Source organism: Erigeron canadensis, chromosome 6 (assembly GCF_010389155.1).
Source record: "Erigeron canadensis isolate Cc75 chromosome 6, C_canadensis_v1, whole genome shotgun sequence".
Taxonomy (NCBI): domain Eukaryota; kingdom Viridiplantae; phylum Streptophyta; class Magnoliopsida; order Asterales; family Asteraceae; genus Erigeron; species Erigeron canadensis.
In genome coordinates, this window is record NC_057766.1 from 36,653,474 (window position 1) to 36,676,092 (window position 22,619).

General features: G+C 30.4%; 2 protein-coding genes across 2 annotated transcripts; one reads left to right on the forward strand and one right to left on the reverse strand.

The window, feature by feature from the left end:
- The first annotated feature begins 276 nt into the window (after positions 1-276).
- On the forward strand, positions 277-4,103 carry LOC122605023 (ras-related protein RABE1c). The gene is made up of 9 exons (XM_043777890.1): positions 277-380; positions 493-650; positions 802-874; positions 970-1,070; positions 1,984-2,049; positions 2,198-2,295; positions 3,087-3,149; positions 3,240-3,332; positions 3,806-4,103. Exons 2-9 carry the CDS (start codon positions 578-580, stop codon positions 3,887-3,889), a joined length of 651 nt encoding a protein of 216 aa, XP_043633825.1. The 5' UTR covers positions 277-380; positions 493-577; the 3' UTR covers positions 3,890-4,103.
- A 2,033-nt stretch (positions 4,104-6,136) lies between these two features.
- Positions 6,137-13,794, reverse strand: LOC122605706 (type I inositol polyphosphate 5-phosphatase 8). The gene is made up of 11 exons (XM_043778664.1): positions 13,645-13,794; positions 11,986-12,059; positions 11,796-11,880; positions 11,599-11,670; positions 10,811-10,868; positions 10,423-10,527; positions 8,214-8,643; positions 7,916-8,112; positions 7,710-7,824; positions 7,452-7,600; positions 6,137-6,822 (listed from the first exon to the last, which is right to left on the reverse strand). Exons 2-11 carry the CDS (start codon positions 12,013-12,015, stop codon positions 6,528-6,530), a joined length of 1,536 nt encoding a protein of 511 aa, XP_043634599.1. The 5' UTR covers positions 12,016-12,059; positions 13,645-13,794; the 3' UTR covers positions 6,137-6,527.
- Between the last annotated feature and the right edge of the window lie 8,825 nt (positions 13,795-22,619).

The window sequence follows — 22,619 nt, forward strand, 5'->3', positions numbered from 1 at the left end:
CTCTAATAGTTTTTAAATTATCTACGAAAATAAGAATTATACACTATTAATATATTAACTTAGATGATTATATAAGTTAAAAATATCATTATGTATAAAAGTAAAAGATTATACAAATTAAGAATATCATCACTATGTATAAAAGATTGACAATGACAATATCATCATCACTATAAAATGATTAAGTTTTTCTTAATATAGTTATTTATTTATTTTTACCAAATCTAGTACATATTAAAATCAAATTAAATTATTAAATACTCCGTGGTTAAGCTAAATTCAGTAGAAAATATTGAAGGAATGAGCGACCACTTGAGGCTGCTTCTCTCAATATTGAGTTAATAAAAATAATAGATCTATTTTCCTTTTGTAATCTTCTGGTAAAACTACAATTTCCATACATACAATCATACATATATATATATATTCCTGTATCTATATATCTATAAATATCTCCCGTTTTTATTTTATTTTTACATGTGATGTGATCAGAGTTAGAAGAAGAAGAAGAAGAAGAAAGGATTAAAAGAAGCGAGAGCTAGGTTGTTTTTTTGTTACATTTAATTAATTACAAAAAATGGCTGCTCCACCTGTTAGGGCTCGAGCAGATTACGATTATCTCGTTAAGCTTCTCTTAATCGGCGATAGCGGTATCTATTTATTTATTTAAAATCTCGCTTTAAGTTTGTTTTTTCTTTCCTGTGTTATTGATTTTCTTATTACGGTTGTGACATAAAAATTAAATATTTTAGAAATTTGTGTTATGATCACATCATATAATAATACGTAATGGGTGTGCAGGTGTGGGTAAGAGTTGTCTTCTTTTGCGATTCTCAGACGGTTCATTCACTACTAGCTTCATTACCACCATAGGGTTCGTATTTTCCGTATATCGTTATGATTCGAGTAAATTTGATTTTGAGTATTATTTGAGCATAGTCATGACTTCATATAGTGTTGTTATTGTAGAATTGATTTTAAGATAAGGACCATTGAGCTTGATGGAAAACGAATCAAGCTGCAAATTTGGGACACTGCTGGTCAGGAACGGTTCAGGACGATCACAACCGGTAAGTCCGTGGCTGAACCAGTTCGCTAATATTTTATACTTGTATGTATATGGTGAAACAAGGATTTCCATTTATATAGAAGTAGTTTATGTAGTTCTAAGAATGATTGATTGTTTATCGTTGTTACGGGTGTTTGGAAGGAAAGGAAGACCTTTCAAGTGTAATGATTTTTACATAAGTTTCATAAACTTGCGAATTAGACCACGAACAATCAATGATTTGCAAATCTGGGTTTTCCAATCCAGCTCGAACTTCAGAGCTTGCATCCCCAAGTACTTTAGCAACTTTTGTCTATGTTTTTGGATACTGGATATTGATGCTATGTACAGAATTAGTCTTGCCAAGTAGAATAAGGAATAGTACATGATACAGGTTTGTGCTCCTGTCTTCTTAATTTGAGTCTTACTATGTAAATATGTAGATGCTGGGTCATTTTTATGTAACCACTGAATTAACCAATATGAAAGTTAAGATTTTGCCAACAAATAGTCCACACATAGACTACATATGTTTTTTTAGCAGCTTTTTATTGACATGCATCTTTGAATATTTTGCTGTATGCATATCGTCCCTAAGTTTATACTTACTAAATATCATATGCTAGTTTGAATTGCTGTATTTTGGTTCAGAGAGTAGCAGAAAGCCCCTACTGCTAAACCTCTGATACGCTGTAATTCTAACAAATAATTAAACAAAACCTGCTGCCCAATTTATGTTTTGGTTGAAGGTTTGATTGTTTGAATGCTTATGGCTTAGGGTCGACAGTGAGTGTAAACTAAGGCAATAATTATCTGATCTCAAAACAGTTGGATCTTTTTATACTCTATCTGTCTTGGGAACTAAGAGGCTAAGAGCTTGTAATCTTGTCTTAATATGGTGTATCTTACTACGAACTAATTTAAGTATTTTGCAGCTTATTACCGTGGAGCCATGGGTATCCTGCTGGTGTATGATGTAACTGATGAATCATCATTTAATAGTAATATCTTCTACCCTCATCTTCAAATATAGACTGTTATTTCCTATTACTTGATATATTTGGTCAAAGTATTTTTCTCCCACCGCCAAATTTTACGATTTTCATACATATTTTTGAATAGATATAGTAAGTATATATATATGTTCAGATATCAGGAATTGGATTCGTAACATAGAACAGCATGCTTCTGACAATGTAAACAAGATACTGGTGGGAAACAAGGCCGACATGGACGAAAGCAAACGGGTCAGCTCTCTCACTCACACACATTCATAATAATTGATAAGTTATCTATATATACTAGAGAATGCAATACTAATCCCTTTACGGCTTTACCTTGAAATGGGTTGAAAGAGTTTTATCAGGACAAATGGGGTGGCCTACAGATGTATCAAAATATGGATCATGTCAAATGAGTCGAACTGGTTGGAATGACCCAAAATGTATAAATGCTATCGACCTCATATTCAAAAAGTATCTGGTGTTTTAATAGTGTATGCTTTTTTTCAAATCAACCCACTCCGACATGATACTTTTATTGTTTGCAAATAAATTTATCAAAATGATTGAAGCCGTAGTAACAGATACCTGTTCTGACCCATATCTGTCTTGACTCCTATCCCAATCTGCCCATATGGACACTTCCTGTACCTGTATTTTTTTGCAAAAGGTGAAAAATATATCAATACCTAACAAACTTTACAGAGGAATAACCATTTGGGCATACCCAAACAGTACTTTGAGCACAAATTACAACAGTTATATCCTACTATATGCAGTCTTTCCCATTCACAAATTTTGGTTTGACACCCTATCTCTCAAATTCTTTTACTACTGCAGTGGTCCTCACTCTGAGACTCATAAGTCTCAGTCTCATCCTTATTGTTTCATTAATGCTTTCAATATGAAAACTTTCAGTCCGTGATTCTTGTGTGAACATTCTCTTGTTTCTTTCCTGTACCTGTATTTGTATATGCATGGATTTGTATGTTCTCTTTTCTTCCATCTTTCATACTGAGTGACTCTTGTAATGTCAGGCTGTTCCCACAGCGAAGGGTCAGGCACTTGCTGATGAATATGGCATCAAATTCTTTGAGACTGTAAGCTAAGATGTGTTTCTGTTGACTAGTTTTGCATATTATATTTCATATTGGTATTAGTATTGGTATTTACATCTGATATTTAAACAGAGTGCTAAAACAAACATGAATGTGGAGGAGGTCTTCTTCTCTATAGCTAGGGATATAAGGCAAAGTCGTGCCGAAACTGATACAAAGGCTGAGGTATGGTGACCACATCTGACTCCAGTCTATTAACAAATAGTTTCGGGCAATTATTTGATTATATTGTGTTAAAAATCTGAAACTTTAAACGAAACCGAATAGAGGAAGGAAGCATGAGGGCACATAAATAATTTGAATGTAAAAATGCAAATAAGAAAGGAAATTTTGAAAGTCCATACAATTTAGACATGCCCTAAGCTCTTCAAAATAACCTTAAGGGCTATGTTTGCCAAAATCTTTTAGGTTTACAAGACTCGATCATATTTTTTAAAATTCGTGTCATATGAAAATTAACATTAATATTTTTTAATATTAGCAATTGTTATTTTTTTTTTTTTTTGACAAATTTACAATTGAGGATAAGGTAAATCTCAACCCTGCATACCATGAAGCGCTCATTTTCTTTTGTTTTTCAATCTCAACCCTGCATATCCTAAAGCTCCTTTTGTTTTCCTATAACTTTATAATTGCAGCCACAAACTATCAAGATTATCCAACAAGGCCAGGCTGGTGGGTCTTCTGAAGGTTCTCAAAAATCAGCATGTTGTGGGTCTTGATCGTAAAATATATTGGTCAGTCACATTGACAAAAAGAAGGCAAAGGTTCAACTTTCAGCTTCGACATAAACATCAATAGGATATACTAATCTTGTTATGACAACTTAAAAAGTTGCTTCTGTTTTTTTTCATCGGCTATTAATATTTGCCAAGCTGTTTCAAAAGTTGGTTACTATTATCAGAATTCAATCAATACATCTTCCTTCATTTTCCATTTTCCCATCATCACGTCATCTGGTTTCCTTAGTTTTCTATTTTTTTCATCATCATATCTGGTTTCTGCATCTAATAAATTCTTCGTGTCATGATATATATATATTTTTTTGAACAGCGTGTCATGATATTAAGTAGCGACTAGAAACAGCTATATAGTGGGTTTATGATCTAGCTGGTGAATTTGTGTATGTACGAATATTGTAATATAATTTTTTTTTGGTTAACATAATTATCCGACGATCATTCGCTCAAAGAATAGCCCAGGGTTGTCATTGGTGAACCTTTCTGGCTTTAAAGGGTATGTCCTGTTTTTTCATAAGATTCAAACTTAGGACCTTAATGTATTTTTACCTTCAGAGACCAAACTTTTACCATTAAGCCATTGCCCTTGTGGTTAAAACTTCATATTCTAATTGTTACAGTAGACATGTTTTTGTATGCGTCCATTGTGTTACTCGTATCAAATTACTTAAATCGTGGAATTCAAAATTCCATCACAAAATGGATGGAAAGTGACATTCCATTGAAATGTTTGTAAGTTTACCAAAAAACCCTTAAATAAATAATAATGTATTATTATTTATGTTATTATTATTACCAGTATTATTATAATTAAAATTAGTATTATCATTAAAATTAAAATTAAAATTATTTTCATTTTATCATTATTATTATATATTAATTCTATATTATTATTCATATTATATTTTTAAATTCAATTATTAATATTTTTTTTGTTAAATTATTATTATTATTAATTTTATTATTATTATAATAAATGTAATAATTATTATCTTTTTATCATTATTTGTTACTTATACTGTTATTCATATTGTTATTTTTATTTATAATTGCTATTTTTATAGATTATTATTTTTTTATTTATTATAAATTATATATAATATTATTTATTTATACATTATTATTGTTATTATTATTACTATCATTATATTTTATTGTTTTTATATTTATATTTATATTATTTATATTTATTATATTCATTATTATTAAAAATAATGCCAATTAAAATTACTTTTATTATTAATATTTATATTTTTATATTAATATTATTATTAATAATGATAGTATTTTTTTATTATTCATATTTATTATTTTTAATTATTTATATACTTATTTATTTATTATAAAAGTTTAATAATGGGTATTGTTGTCATTTTTTGTAGTTTGAATTCAGATTCCTTTAACTAAATTTTATTAAATTCGGTTAACCAAACACATGATAAATTTTAAAACTTTTCAATTCTAATTTATTCAAAACATTCTATGAACCAAATATCCAAAGAAAGATAATCATAAGAAGTGTTTCATAATATACAATCCACTCGCTTTATGCAATGTTTGCCTGTATGAAATAAATCTATATAGTAATATTAGCTTTCTTTACTTGTAAATTGTAATCATGGCCCTATGAATTTAAATTTTTTTATTGTAGAATGAAATAAAACTATATAGTTATAGCTTTTTTAACTTCTAACCAATTCAGACTCAAAAATTAATCTTTTATTGTAGAATGAAGTCTATATTAGCTTTTTGCATTTGTCAGCATGAGTGTGGTCGTGCGGATTGAAAGATAACTTCTTATATTTTATAGTGGAACATTTTTAGTTTCTTACCTTGATATACAATACAACATGGTTGAACAAGAGAGAAAGGCAAAAGTATCATCTTATTTTTGTTCAAAGATAAACCATAATGATTTTATTTTTGTTCAAAGAATCCAAATTTCACATTCTACTCATGCCAAACTCTTGACCAAGAACAGATTTTCCCACTAAAATGCGTTTTAATTATTTTTTGTTACGAATATTGACTTAAGCATCAAATTAGACATGAAAATAAAATCAAAATAAGATGCAGAAGATGTATCAAGGTTTAGTCATATTATATAGTTTGACAAAATTGACAAGAGAACCTAAAGGGTTCTTCATGAAAAGACATCGACAATGAACCTCTCCTACTTTCTATTGAAAAAAGAAATTTAGGAAAGGAAAACAAGATGCAATTCCTATACACCACATCATTTGAATTCACAAAACCCCCAAAATTTATAACAAATATAGAGATAATAAAATTGACCCTCAAGTTCCTTTCTAAAGTCATGTCGATTATCATCCATAACGTCCATATTTAATCTCTAATCATCTTCTCCATAGCCATGCCACTTGGACGTTCCACATATCGATAACCAAGTCAATCATATCATCACGACCAAGCAAATACCCTTACGCCTTTTACCATTATCCTGGTATGACCATATCGAACGTACTTATGAGAGCAACTCATAGCCCCAATGTCCCAAACTTTTCGGAAAAAAGAAAGCCTAAAACAAGGTGCAGACCCTTTTGCAAGATATTGTCCACGTGTCGTATATACACTTGTTGATTAAACATTTACCACAACTCTAGTGGCTTGTTAACTTTTTGGCCGCTCCCAAAAACCTCGGAGCGCTGTCTATGCAACTCTTTGTCTTACTTAACAACAATTCTTCGGCTTGCACTTTCGCTACACATGATGGTAACAACGACGGCTTTATAGAGTTTGGATCCTTAGAATTGGCTGTCGTGTTCTCGTTTATAGGCATATTTACTTGCGCCGAGAATAGAGAATAAACGGGTCTATGATCCGAGAACTTTGATTCACCCCTCACATATGACATTTGTTTTAGTCCTTCGCCTTTCCAAAGAATCCGGTCACACCTATTATCATATTCACACATACAAATCAATAAATCTAGCATATAATCAATCAAAAAAGTCATGTGGTACTAAATATTCTGTTTTAATCATATATATATAATGGAAAATGATTAATCAACCTAATTGGTGTGCTTAAAGATATGCCTAAAACCTTAGGAATTTGACATGTGGAATGCACTAATTCTCTTTTCTAATCTTGCCCCTGATTTTTCCACATGTTATCATCTTACAATTAGGCACAACTTTAGGCATACCAATTAGGTTATTTATCATTATCCATATATAATTCATGTCGAGTAATGGGACCAACATGTGAAGAAAGTCAAAGTAATCAAAAAGTCAACTCTTTGTGTCATATATTTTCAGTCCAAATGACACTTAAATTTTTAGCAAGTGGGACGTTTAAAACATAAAACATTGAATAAACTATAGCTCGTGGTTTTGGGATTTCACATGATAATAAATTCAGAATTATTCTATGAAGAAAATTAAGAGAGTTGACTCTATCAAGACACCATAAAAGTCAACATGTGCTTGTACTAAATTTAAAATTATAGATATTTATATATTGTTTCTACAAAGCCATCGACTTATTAGTAAGAAGTTAACTGGTACAAATATATTCTTACCATGCGGGAGTACGTCTTTTATCTTTAGGAGTCGAAGTTTGGGCAACATAGCAATCCGAGTTTGTGATGTATTTATACGTTGGAGCGAAATGTATCTTTCCCTCTTCCCATCCTTCGAAAATGCGACCAGCCTTTTGCTCTATTTTCAACTGCAAATCAAAACCAATGTTATTTTACATACACTTTTTGTACATGATAAGAAAATATATTATTAAGTCTATGCGTTTACTAAGTGAATTGTTGCAATGAATTATATACCTGATCTTTCTCTAAAAGTGCTTGCCAATCGTTTCTTTGTAGGAATTCATGGACATCATCCGTGGTTGTTGACGATGACAAACGATAATTTAGATCCCCTAGCCAAATTATGTTACTACATGAAATTTTAAAAAAAGTTAGAAAATGTAATGAGACTATGAAAATAAAAAACTCATGAGTGATATACTAAGGAAAAGAAATCTTACTCATGGCCCAAAATATTTTCTGGTGGAACGGGTTTTCCAAGTGTTCTAAACGACCGAGAAAATCTCGTTTTCTTCAAAATTTCTGTAACGTCTGCGTTTCTCTTGAACTCGTCCCCTTCTTTCTCGCCAGAAGCCAAATGAGTGCAAACGAAGCAAAATGTAGTACGATGCAATGTCATACTAATGGAAATAGACCCCTAAGAGAATGTGGGATAAATGTTGTTAACACCCGATAATAATGAATGGAAACAGTCGTACTTTCTAAGTAATGATCATATTAAAGATATAATTATCTTACCTTATTTCCAAGATATCCCATGATGCCTCTTCCAACACATGACACTTTTAAGTTGCTAATATGATGGCACAAATCTTTGCGAACAAATACGCAAAGAAAGATTCCGACCATTTGCTTACTAGCAACTAAGTGGAACCCTGCATTCCGCTTGGCTTCAAGATCATTAACTCCGCTAAAATTTGTATTGAAAAATCTTTGGTATTCTTCTAGACCAAGTTCATTTTTGAAAGATAAAAGATCGGAGAAGCTAGCTCTAGGCTTTTGAGTTGACTGATGGTAATGGTCAACGGTAGTGGTATGATTGTAATTATGTGGAATTTCAGGGGTTGTGTTTAAGGCTTCATGAATAAGTGATAGCCACTTGGCAGCAGGGCTTTTGTTCTCTGAGCATAGTACGTTGCCTGCATTTAAGGGTACAATCTCTTGAAACCTGTTTCATAAAGAGAGTAAAAAGGTAAATCAACAGTTGTATAATACTGTGGTACTTTTCATTTTTACATATGTTCACTTTTATCATTCTACTGCTTTCAAATAAAACCAGGGATAAGTACTCCAAAATGTAACTAAATATGGTCAAATGTCTATTGTAGGAATCAACTATCAATTTTGGATATTGTATGGAAATAACTTGGTAAAAGAGTCTAAAACATTAAAAAGTGACTTGTTCCATCATTAACCGGTAAATACTCTATTTTCTTTTTAATTATTTCCGACGTGGAATATGTGAACTGACAAATAACAACAAAAACTAACTTACATATAAAAACAAATGTTGGATCAGTTTCTCATTTCACACACTTTTACACACACGACAATTCCAAACCAAATCCACACATACAACATAAGAAATCCAAAATTCGTCTTCGATCGATGTCTATTTAACTCTTCCACTGCTATATCAAGGTATGTCCTTCATTTATCTACAAGTAATTCATGTTTTGTAGCCGATATAGAAAGGGGAAAACCGAAAACCCTAACTTTTCATTTTTTCAATTTTTTTAAATTTTATTTCAATTGCTTTCTATGTCAGAATATGCAAGATTCAATTCCTCATATATTATTTGACCGCAAATACTAAGTATCTTTGGGAAGACTGTTAAAAGTAAGTGTCATCTCTTGAATACTCCCAAGTCCTAACAGTTAATAAAATGTGATAGCTTGGTTCATTGTACATGAATGCAAGATGAATAAAGAGGTATTACAGGCAGCATAACTATTGTTGTATTGCTGCTTGTATATTATTCTAAACCAGAATAGAAGGCAATTCAAAATTGTTGAGTTGTATAAAGGAAAACAAGTAGACCCGATTCTTACAGTTATCAGATACAGGAGTATGGGATTACAGGTTCAATCACCACTAGCTCACATATTCCACGTCGGAAATAATTAAAAAGAAAATAGAGTATTTACCGGCTAATGATGGAACAAGTCACTTTTTAATGTTTTAGACTCTTTTACCAAGTTACTTCCATACAATATCCAAAACTGATAGTTAGTTCCTACAATAGACATTTGGCCATACTTAGTTACATTTTCAGGCACTTAAGTATTTACCGGCTAATGATGGAACAAGTCACTTTTTAATGTTTTAAACTCTTTTACCAAGTTACTTCCATAAAATATCCAAAACTGATAGTTGGTTCCTACAATAGACATTTGGCCATACTTAGTTACATTTCCAGGCACTTAAGTATTTACCGGCTAATGATGGAACAAGTCACTTTTTAATGTTTTAGACTCTTTTACCAAGTTACTTACATACAATATCCAAAACTGATAGTTGGTTCCTACAATAAACATTTGACCATACTTAGTTACATTTTCAGACACTTATCCCATTAACCAAATCTATGATATATTTGTCTCATACACTTGATTTCAATTTTTAGTGGCCAATCCTCGGGCTTATGCTCGCCCAATCCAAAGACCAATCATAAGGGGTTGGTCTTTCGTGAAGGCGATTACCGACCTTTTAAGTGACACTTGTGATGGTTGGGCTAGATGGTGATCATCACCCGTGGTGGAATTTTTTATTTTATTTTATTTTATTTTATTTGTTATCATTTGTCAATAGCTAATTAAACAATTTGTTGATTTGATTTTTACCTGTCGTTAAATACACAGAATACACTATAACGATTTAGTTTACAAGCTCTATTTGTGAACTACTTCCGATTTAAAGAAACGAGAACGAGGAAAGTAAACATACCCAATGACATATATATCTGCCGGGGATGAAGTTCTAAGCCAGTCCCTCACGTCCAAACCTTTATGTGGGCAATTTCCTCCTACATTCCATGTCCCAACAAACATACTAAAAATACAAACAAAAAAAAGGAAAAAATGGATTAGGCTTCTATAATTGATTAAAAGAAAATACTATTTATACTCTTTTCTTCTTCCATCTTTAATATGATACATAAGAAATAAAATAAAATAAATTTTTGAGTGATACTAAAAAAGAGTATCACTCTAAAGAAATTAAATGAGCAATTCTTAATAAAACAGATGAGTGACACTAGCACTTTAATAATTACCATTAATTACAAGATTTCTAGAATTATTAACTGTTTGCAATGACTAACTTTTTGTTTTACCTAAGATCAACTTTCTCTTGTTTTGGCCGTCCAATATTGTCGTTTGTCAACCATTCATCTACAATATATAAAAAAATATTAGCAGGAAAAAAACAATATCTCAAAAAATTATGATTTTGCGTTGAACATTTGTAAAAGAAAGAATAAAAGCATTCAAACATACCATAGGAATACTTGGCAATCATATCATACCGTAAGTAAAGCATTTCATATTAAGCATATATCTTATCGTACTTTTCACGTCTTTGTTTTTATCGTTCATTATACCATTTCTGTTTATCGCAATATAACTGTCGATTGTTTACAAAAACGCATTTTCCACTCGCTGATCTCGGGCTCTTGGCCTATATATCCTTAATAATCGTATACCATCTTAAGTTAATAAAGTTTTAAATGTAAGGACAAGATTGATAAATTAAAAAGAAATAAATTAGACATAAAACAATGCTTGGAAAATTATAATTTTGTATACTCGGTATAATCGTATCCTTTAAATATAAAAATAACAATATACAATATTAGAAAGAAAGAAAAAGAAAAAAAGTGTAAGAAAAATAACTATTGCTACTTTATCGTTTAATTTGTTTCTGTCGAAAGTCCAATCAAATATACAGAGCTCTATAGATTTGATAGTTCTGAAAAATTAACATAGGCTATAAAAATATATAGTCTGTCAGACCAGAAATATAACTATAGCCGCCAATATATGTGTAGATTATAGAGTAGATCGATAGATAGAAAATCATAATTAACTTAAACAGAGTATTCATTAAAATTAGTAGTAGTACCTGATAATTCTTCCGGAACAACAACGTATCGACTATCATCCGAACAACTTTTTCTTCTCATTTCACTTCTATCTGATCCCCCACCATATGAAAAAACAACGCATTAATTTACAGCTCATTTTCCATTGTTAAAATTTTAAAATAAATTTTAATGATTAAACATGTGCGTACTTAATTAAGTAAACAATAAATCATACCATTTACAGAAAAATCAGAATGAAAATCATTTGACTCTCTCTTTATGTTTAACCATTTTCTCATGTTCATTTTTGGCCATGATCCCTGCAAATATACAATATTAAATTGTGAAATTAAATATTGATATTTTACTTATAATAACTTTAGTACTTTTATATATATAAAAATGTTAAGGGAAAGAAAACATACCTTTGTATGTCGAATGCTTTCGGTTTTCATTTGATGATATTTGTTACAATAAAGTCGAAATCAAGTTTTTGAACCTACATAATCAAGATCAAAAAAAGTGTGGCTTTTCAATATACAAGTTTTTTCATTTATAGATCATTTTAGAAAATATATATCATGATATTTTGTTACCTAAACATTTCATTATAGTAATCTTTATATAACAAAAACCAACTAAATATATGCCTAGTTGCATAAATCACAATCAGTTTCACAAACCAGACCATACAAACAATTAACAATAGTATTATTGTGGCTGATATTTTGTTACCAATATATTTTTTTATGATTTAAACTCATATTTATTATATTTAATTAACCAAAACCCAACTAAATATGCCTAGTTGCATAGATGTTAATCAGTTCCACAAACCAGATGACTCTATTGACAATACTCACAATAGATATTATTTTTATAGATATGTTATTTTATAGATAGATATTGGAATATTAAAATATTGAATATTTTTTTTCTCTTAACATATAAAAACACCATGTTGCAGGAAAATTGGAGGCAGCATAGGAAGCATATGCCTGTACCTTGCACGTTAACAATTCAATTATAAAAATTATTTCACATTTCATTAAATACTTACATCTTGACATAATAATAGTACTAACAATACTAATCATGATAATAATATACTCTATGTCTTACATAACTAATGACAAGTGCAAAGATTATGTTAACTTATGCCCATGAAACATATATAAACGAGCTTTTTATAAATAAATTTTATATTTTCTAAGACATGGAAATTTACATAACTTATTCATACTAAGAGGTTGTTATATTGAATTAACGAGTAACAAATGCAAATTTCATACATTTAGAAATATCAATCTCATTAAATTTAATATACGTGACGTAGGGCCCAAGTTTAAAAAACTACCCGTATTAAAAATTATTGTGTTTCAAAAAATTCAAATATATTAAACTTTTTCTTTAAAGAAGGTGATACCTAGATTATTTTGGGATCCAAAATAATCAACTTATGTTGTATTCATTATAAACGTGAATAAACAAAAAAAATTAAAATTAAAGTGAAAAGTTAAAATAAACATGCAGAGAATAGCCCAGAATAGACAGGACATGGCTTTCTCTTGAAGATAATGAAATCCATATATAATATATGTGTACAATACAATATTTTTCTTGAAGGAGACTTTACAGAGTAGAAAATAAAGGCAGGTGAAAGGATTAACAGACACTAAGAATATTTTTCTAAGATTTTTAGATCTGTCACATTCCTTGATGCTCAAATGAATAAAAATTATAACAACCCATCATAAAGTTCAAAACTTTATAATGATTTATCAAAAGTATACCCGCAATAGCAATTATTATTGAAACATTTTATAATCAGATATCAATAACTATATACTATATTCTATATTCTAACATATTGTTGAATACAATAGAGATTAGATCTTAATGAAAATAGAAAATATATACGAGTATATTCAAGTTTTTGTTGTGATCCTATCTTATGATTTAAGAAACATGAAGCAGAATTGAAGATGGTGTCACAAAAAAGATAAATAATAAATTGAATAGTAGTATGACATGAAAGTACGAATGTTGATCATATATGATACGAGTAAAAAGTAAAGACTTACATGAAATGTTGCAAAGGACTGTAGTAGAAAGAAAAGATAGTTTGTTTTCTTTCTCTTGTTTTGACCACCCTGTCTTGTTTTGGCTTAAGATTAGACGTATTGAAGTGTGTGTGTGTGTAAATCTTGAGATTAGATTGGTTGGGAGGAGGAAGAAAGAGTATGGGGGGGTTTGAGATGGTGGGCGTTTCCCTCGGAAAAGAAAAAAGGGGCAGTTGCTTCCTTATTTATACGCACAAACAAAACAACAATTCATCATGTTTCAAAGACGAGTGGGAGGGGTGGGGTATATGAAACTATGAATCGGGTGTAAATTGGTCATTTAAGATATCTTCATTTTATTTAGGTTCGCGCGATATTGCGGTGTAATGACAGCATCAGTGGTGACGGTGACTAGTGGTGGTGGCGTGCGACGATAGCAGTGTCGGTGGTGGAGGCGGCGGCGACGATTATATACCCACGTAATACGGCAATGGTGGCGGTAATGTCAGTTACGGCGACGATTGGTGGTAGTGACGGTGATGAGTAATATATGTTATTGATGTAATATAGTTTGATATATGGTACATCATGCATTAACATGTATACATTGTTGAATGTTGAAAGTTGAAACATAAAATGAAATTTGCATCAACATATGTAAATCTATATAGGAAAAGGTTCATGTGAGAACCATTTGGATTGTAAGAACAATGAGAACTACTGTATTATAACTAGATGTTCATATGTGAATGGTATATATGAACATATTCGTTCATATATGAACTATCAAATTATACTTATAATTAACTGTGTTCATATGTGAATAGTTAATACATGAACCTTACCCTATATATTTATATATATTTATCTATATCTATATTAAAAGAGTAAGAATCTTAGTATTTTAAAGCCCTTTTCAAAATTAAACCTATTTTAAAACATTATCACCTAGGATTACATCATATGTGTCATCTCTATAATTTTTTACAATATTTATCTTAATTATATATGTCAAAAAAGAATTTAAATATTAAAATAAAGACTAACTATCCTAGCATTTTAAAACCCTCTTCAAAATTAAACCTATTTTAAAACATTGTCACCTAGGATTACATCATATGTGTCATCTCCATAATTTTTTACAATATTTATCTTATTTATATATGTCAAAAAAGAATTTAAATATTAAAATAAAGACTAACTAGCTAATTAACCCGGGTTCAACCCGGACATATTAATAATAGTTTTTTAAAAGCGTATGATCATCCTGCTGAAGTTGCGACGACATGGATTGAGTTTATTCTGAAATATCTATGTATTAATAATAGTTTTTTAAAAGCGTATGATCATCCTGCTGAAGTTGCGACGACATGGATTGAGTCTATTCTGAAATATCTATGTGATTATTTACTACAACATTTTTTAGTTTTGATAAACAAATGCATATAGCTACCTTTAAGCTTTTGTGTATCAAATATATTTGATGTACTTAGACAACAAACATTAATATATTTGATGATAACCATTTTCTTTTTATGTTTTATACGGGTTTTTAATATTAAAAATATTTACAATCTTTACTTTTTTTTCAACCTTTTTACCACGCGCACCTCGTGCGGGTAAAAGACCTAGTATATATATATATATATATATAACCTTACCCTATATATTTATATATATATAATATCTACCAATAGACTAAAATAGGATTAACATGTTCTTGACAAGACACATGACGTAATCCTTTATTGACACGTGTCTTTTTAATTTATTTGTTTTGTTAAATTAGCTTTTTTAGTTGTATACAAATTCAATTTCATTATTATACTTAAAACTAAACTTTAAATATTGACTTAATAATACAAAAGATATTAAAACCTTATTTGATTGATCGTTTTCCCATTAATAAACTGTCTATTTTCTTTCTCAATTGATATGTTCTTGACACGACACGTAGCGTAATCCTTTATTGACACGTTTCATTTTAATTTATTTATTTTGTTAAATTAGCTTTTTTTAGTTGTATATAAATTCAATTTTCTTATTAGACTTAGAACTAAACTCTAAATCTTGGCTTATTAATACAAAAGATATTATAAACTTATTTGATTGATCGTTTTTCCATTAATAAATTATCTCTTTTTCTTTTTCAATTCTTCAACTCTTATTACTTATATTAATTATAATAAGTTATTAATATGTAGACTTCAAAAATTTGAGTTTACGATCCGAAATTATTAGACTATTTGGTTCTAAAAATTTACGTTAAATCCAAAATTATAACTAAACATATATTTTATTTATCATTACTGTTTATTATATTTAGCTTCGCTTATTGATTTTCTTTAAACACAATTTATTTCATACTCACGTATCATGTATGGGGTATATTCTTTTTTTATGATACAATCTATATAACTACCGTACATCGTACGAGTATTAGGACTAGTATATATATATAATATGATAAATGAGAATATGTGACTGTTAAATACATAAGTTAGGGTATATAACCTCTCACATTTTAATACTTTAATCCAAAAAACACAGAGGACCAATTATTTATTAATAATACAATAAATGTTAAAAAAAGTTAAAATGTAAATTGTTATACCCAAACTTAAGTATGTCACATATTTATTTTTCACGTAAGATATATGTGAGGTAATACACTAAAATTTCTTTGAAAATGAATTAAGAGATTTTAAGGATAAAAATGAATTAAGAGATATGTCAATCAAACGCTGCAATATCTTAACCCTTTTGTATACTCAATTATTCACTAAAATTTCTCTGAATGATTACTATGCACATACACTAGCTAATTGAATCTGGATTTAACCTGAGTATTCTAATAAAAGTTATGCAAAAAATATATATAACTATCTATAATATTTGTTGATACATTATAGGGATTAGTGCGTCGGAATGCAACAAACTATGCCCAAAAGGTTATAGTGTGCACGAACTAACGTTTTTTTCTATTGTATGCATAAATTTAGTAAAAATGTTCAAATTATGCAATGTGTATACGTGCCAGCTCATACGAGTTGCCACGTGTAATTTTTTTTTTGAACAGGCCACGTGTAAGGTTTTTATTGGTCGGTCAGAAAAAGTTGCATGATATAAACTTTTTTATTAAGTTTATGCATACAATAAAAAAAACGTTAGTTCATGCACACTATAATCTTTTAGGCATTGTTTATTGCATTCTGTCACACTAAACCCTACATTATAAATCGATACAAAAGTTTATTATCACCCAATAATAAAAACAGACAATTAAAAAAATAACTAATCTTTTGTTTCAAAAACTCTAAAGATAATACTTTGTTTCGAAATTCAAAATTTAAGATTAAAAGAGTAACATAAAAACACAAATTTAATGTAACTTTATTAATAAGAAAATAATGTCACACAAACAAAATTAGTATCTATTAAGGATTGATATAAGCAAATATTGTGAAGCCCATTAAGCAACTTTTAAAAGCTTTTTAAAAATATTTTATGTCATAATGATACTTTATTAATGTAAAAGATTTATACATAACTACAAATTATTTAATATAAAGCTATAACTCATAAACTTTACTTCTAATATACACAGTCGAACTGAATGTCATTTGATACCAAAACAATACATATAGAACTTTTAACGTAGACATCTAAGATAGGGATGAGCAAAAGACTCGAGAATCCACGCCCGACCCGAAATTGACCCGCTCAAAGTCCTAACGGGCCGAGTCACGGGTCACGTTTTTAGTGCATTCATGTGTCACGGGTTGGACGGGTAGTGCTGGTCCGAGTCGTGTGAGGCCAAAAACCGGAAAATTGTAAAGAAAACCTGAGACCCGTCCGAACCCGAACCGTACTGAACCGACCCAAACCTTCACGGGTCGGGTCACAGTTACATTTTTCATGCTCATGCGGGTCACAGGTCATCCTGGTTCGGTCTAGGTTGGACCGGGTTTCGAATCGTGCACATCCCTAATCTGAGATGTCTCATTCATCATGTTTTGACCCTTTTACGTTAGGGTGGGGGGAGTACCTCCCCGCCCGCTCCATAATTGCAAGCTATACCCCCACCCCCTTCCCTACTTATATAAATAACAAAAGAGAACAAAAGACACACACACACACAAAAAGAATATAAGGGTCGAGACGATCCGATGACAGCCCTCCCCACCCTCCTCCCAGCTTATTAGCTACCGATACCACAGGGTGATGTTTAATTAGGTACCGGATCGGTACCTATCCCTTTCCGGTATGCTCCGTCCAACCTTATAAGTCTAATGTGATTGGTGACATGAGCTGTGATGTGGTTGGTGGGCTTAATGGGAATTTGACAAAAAATAAAACCTTTGGCGATTTCAATTGGATTGTGTTGAACAATATGAGTTTAATGACAGATTTGAATCGTTGAATGTCAATCAACACCATCAGTTTCACTCTTGCACTATAAATTTATGGCTTTGGTGGGAGACAAATGAACAATGATACTGTTAGCTTTTATTTTATTTAATGCATGTTTTGTAATTATGTATTAGTAATGCTTTTGGAATTAATCATGTTTAGTTGAATGGTTTGACATGTAATTACCTATGTACTTGTTTGTAGTTATGGAGGGGGTTTAGTGCAAGTTAATTATCTATATAAACCCCTCCACATGTAATGAAACAAATATTTTGCCAATTCATTTTCCTTTTCCCTTTCTCTCTCTAACACTCTCTCTCTCACACACACACTTAAACACATCTACACAATTTAGCATAGTTTATATATAGATACAGAATTTTTATTCTTTTCTACTCCAGCAATCTTTGTTATTTTTTGTATACGTCATAAATCTGTCTTTTAAGGGAACCGTTTTGAACACGGGCCTCAACCACTCGTTTATTGATGTTCGTTTAATTTATTTTTTCCTTTTTCGTATTGTAATCTAGTTCTATTGGTGTAATTGTTTATCCATTCAAGTGAATTGTTTGGTATCCTACCATTTTTCTAAAAGGTCATGTGTAGGTTGTGCAGCAACGGTTGTACATTGGCGTATAGTCATAGATAGAAGAGTGGGAGTAGGGTATAAAGGTCAATTTTTACGGTTAGTCTATGCTCGATAGCTGAAATTATATTTCTCCTTTGCAATTTATGGTCAGAGAAATAAGCTGGCTTGTGTACTTTGTGTAAGTGTGTAACAGAACATTAGTACATTTTAACATGGTTTATGGTTAAATGCATAGAGGAGTGGCGGGTGGGTATGGGTGGTTTTTTTTATAACTGAAATCACGTTCTCTTGACTTCTCGTTTGTTATTTTGTGGTAAAGAAACAAAATGTTTTCCACAGTAAAGTTTTTAAAATTTTGTAAAAATAATATAGTCCCATGTAAAAATGACTTGTTTTGTGCGACATGGGGTGGGGTGGGTGTTTGGAGCAGTGTGGGGTAGTGAGGTGGGAGCCTGTAACTTGAAATTATGCTGTCTAATTTTGTAATATGTGGCCTTATTTTTTGATTGGACTTTCTACTATAATAACAAAAAGCCACTTGTTGACATGGAAAAAATAATAATACGGCCATACGGGTATGTTCTAAATATTACTTCTCGTTTATTTTTACCTTTACTTCTAAAAGCAGCAAGTTTTCATTTTAATTTTTAAAGTAACCGGATTTTAATACAATTTTCTTTTTTATACTAAAACGATGTATAATTTCAATGTCTACCTTGAAGATGTTCCCAAAAGATCATTTTCACTAAAACCGATTGTGATAATGAAAATTTTCCTTTAGGTTTCTCTATTTCTTTTTAGAAGACTATCAACAACACATACTTTTCGATTTGCTTACGACGTGATTAAAACTTGTACATTTTAACTGATGTGTTGGATAAGGCTTTAGTTTCTCTATAAAAAATAAGCATTTTCAATTTATTTAAGCTCTAAAAAATGATAGAGTACATATATATATAATTACACCTTTTTCCCCAAGTATAAGACTAAGTAGCCCGTTCCACACCCAATATTACGTCGGAACGCCCCCCCTCACTCCCGGGGTGTGTTCCACTCCCTTAAAAAGTGTGCCACATTCAAAATATAACGCTTCAGTCCCTTTTGTTTGTATATTTTTTTTACCGTTCTAGCATTGAAACTTAAAAGAAAAAAAAGTTTTTCTTATTATCCTATCAAACAAATTTGATGCATTTCCCTCCACTCCAAAGGAATGGAGAATGCCCTTTATGATTAGTAAATGACACTTGGCATGTTGTGAGTAGAGGAGGGGCATTCCCACATTCTCCATTCTTCATAGTCTAAGTTCTTTATAAAAATCTCCGACAAACACTTTTTTCTAGAGATTAAAGTCTTCCATTAAAGTAGCTAGTTGAAATTTTTAGTAAAATAACATCAAGATGAAGAGACAAATACATACGTAAATTGCAAAAATCATGTCAATCTGATCATAATAATTAAATTTTGTACTTATTGGTGAAAAGCATGACTTGATCACTCAAAGACTCGATCGTTTGGACAAACAGTAACATATATAGTATTGATCGATTACCTAATATTTGTGGTCCTCAATGCTGAGTCGTTGTTTTCACATCTCTACTCAAACTTATATGTTGATAATACATAGGCTTCTGTCCATGAGTTTTACTGCAAGTGCAATAGTGAATTTCGTTTTCAAATGTTACCGTACTATATAGCTTGTGCAAATTTTATTAATCGATACATTATTACCAGAGTAACGCAAAGAATCGATGTAGTCTATACAGAGAGGACTAAGGAAAAGGAATTGAGAAGGGTGAAATCCTATATTCCTATTTGAACTGACCAATATATAAAACGTTACTTTTTAAGATTATATCGAATTAGAAGCTTGACAACGTACGAAGTAGACAAAAACATTAAATTGTAAGTACCCATCTGGCGATCCCCCAAATTAAGTGGATTATTACTGAAGTCATCATTTAAAATAAACTAAGTAAAGCAGATTAACAAACAAATACTTAGTTAATTAGTCAAGTACATTGAACTTTTCCCAATTGTTTTCTATAATGCAACAGGAATAGTTTCAAGTGAGTAGGGGGCAATCTTTTAACACAATATATCAAATCTATAAATAAGTTATTGTATTAGAGACACTTGTCCCAAAATACAATAACTTATTTATAGATTTTACTTTTTCACGGTCATCCCCATTATAATATGGTTTGGTTTATCATTAATTAAGGATATTTTATTTAATTAAGTAGTAAATTGACGTGGCAATTATAAAATGTATAAAAAAATCTAAAATATACTAGTTAATCAAAAGTAGTGGTACATCTGTTAAATTTTTGAGATTTCATTTTCCTTTTTTAACCCATCTAATTTCCCTTTCAATATACGAAAAGGTCACATATAGAATCCTGCTCAAAGATTGTTACCATTAATTAATCATAATTATAGTTTAATTAAGGAGTCCTTTTTAGTGTATCCTTTTTAACAGATATGAACATCTGTTTAAATTTAAGTTTAAAAACAGTTTACGTAGAAAGTTGAAAACAAATCTTAAATGTGACATGTTGATATATCATATATACTTGTTGACATATTAGGGGTTCTTTCCCTCGAATTGAAGACAACAACTGAAGACGTATTATGAAAAGTAATATAATTTAATGTGGTTATTAAACAGTTGTTGATTTATCATGAGTTTATGATTGGCCCCTTACAAATCATCTTTGTTACAAATACTTAAACAACAAATAATCATACGACCGTGTCGATTATCAGTGATCATTGACTGATCATATCACGACTGGTTGGGTGAAAACAAAAATAAAGCAACAAATCTACACTAATTTTATAACTTATATTGAGGCAAATGGTTACACATCATCACTTATATATACAGATCTTTTCAAGTAAGACTTGAATCATACTTTTTGTTTGTGGCTCACAATCTTATTGTTAGTCAATAAATATATTAAAACATGGTACAAGTATATATGGAACAATTAATCTTGATAGTTGTAAATTATATATTATATATATATATAGTGAAAAGTTATTTTGCGAATTCATTTTTTTGTGAGAACTTTTGAGAATTTTTCAAATCAAGCCCAGCCGATGATTATTCTTTACATGAAAATTGTTTTTTTTATTGTTTTCTGAATAACTTATGTGTGATTTTGAAGTTTATAATTGTATGAATGCATGGATTATCATCCGTTATACAATTATGTGGAGATTTGGATTCTTGATCACATGTGCACGAATATTGCTATGATTACATGTATCGAATACATGTAATCATAGCAATATTCGTGCACATGTGATCAAGAATCCAAATCTCCACATAATTGTATAACGGATGATAATCCATGCTCCATACAGTTATAAACTTCAAAATTACACATAAGTTATTCAGTAAACAATCAAAAAACAATTTCCATGTAAAGAACAATCATCGGTTGAGCTTGATTTGAAAAGTTCTCAAAGGTTCTCACAAAAAACAAATTTCTCAAAATAACTTTACCCTATATATATATATATATATATATAGACATTCTATAATTTCTTGTTTACTTCGTATTTCTTTGTTATAGTACGTCTAGGGTCTTGTTTAGTATTATTAATAGAGGGGTGAGTTATTTTAAGAACCACTAAAAAAAAGAACGCGAGAACCAATATCAACCCTCCATTCATCAAGATCAGGAAGGGCATGTTTGTCATTATTAAAAAAGTTGTCCAACACTCTCTTTCTCTCTCCTCTTATTAAATCAAAAAATATCTAAATCATTAAAAAACTTTTATCTCACAAACCGTACATCGTTAGATGGAAAAAAAAACATGGGTAGTCTTGAAATTTCGTCCTCTTTCATTAGAGATGCGATTCGATATACTTTTGACGACTTTTTAAATTTTGTTTTTTTTTCATCACGTTCATCCTACACATGTGTAGAAAAGACCTAGAAGTAGTGAGTTGTATAACCTGCCCATGCGTAAGTACAACCTGCCC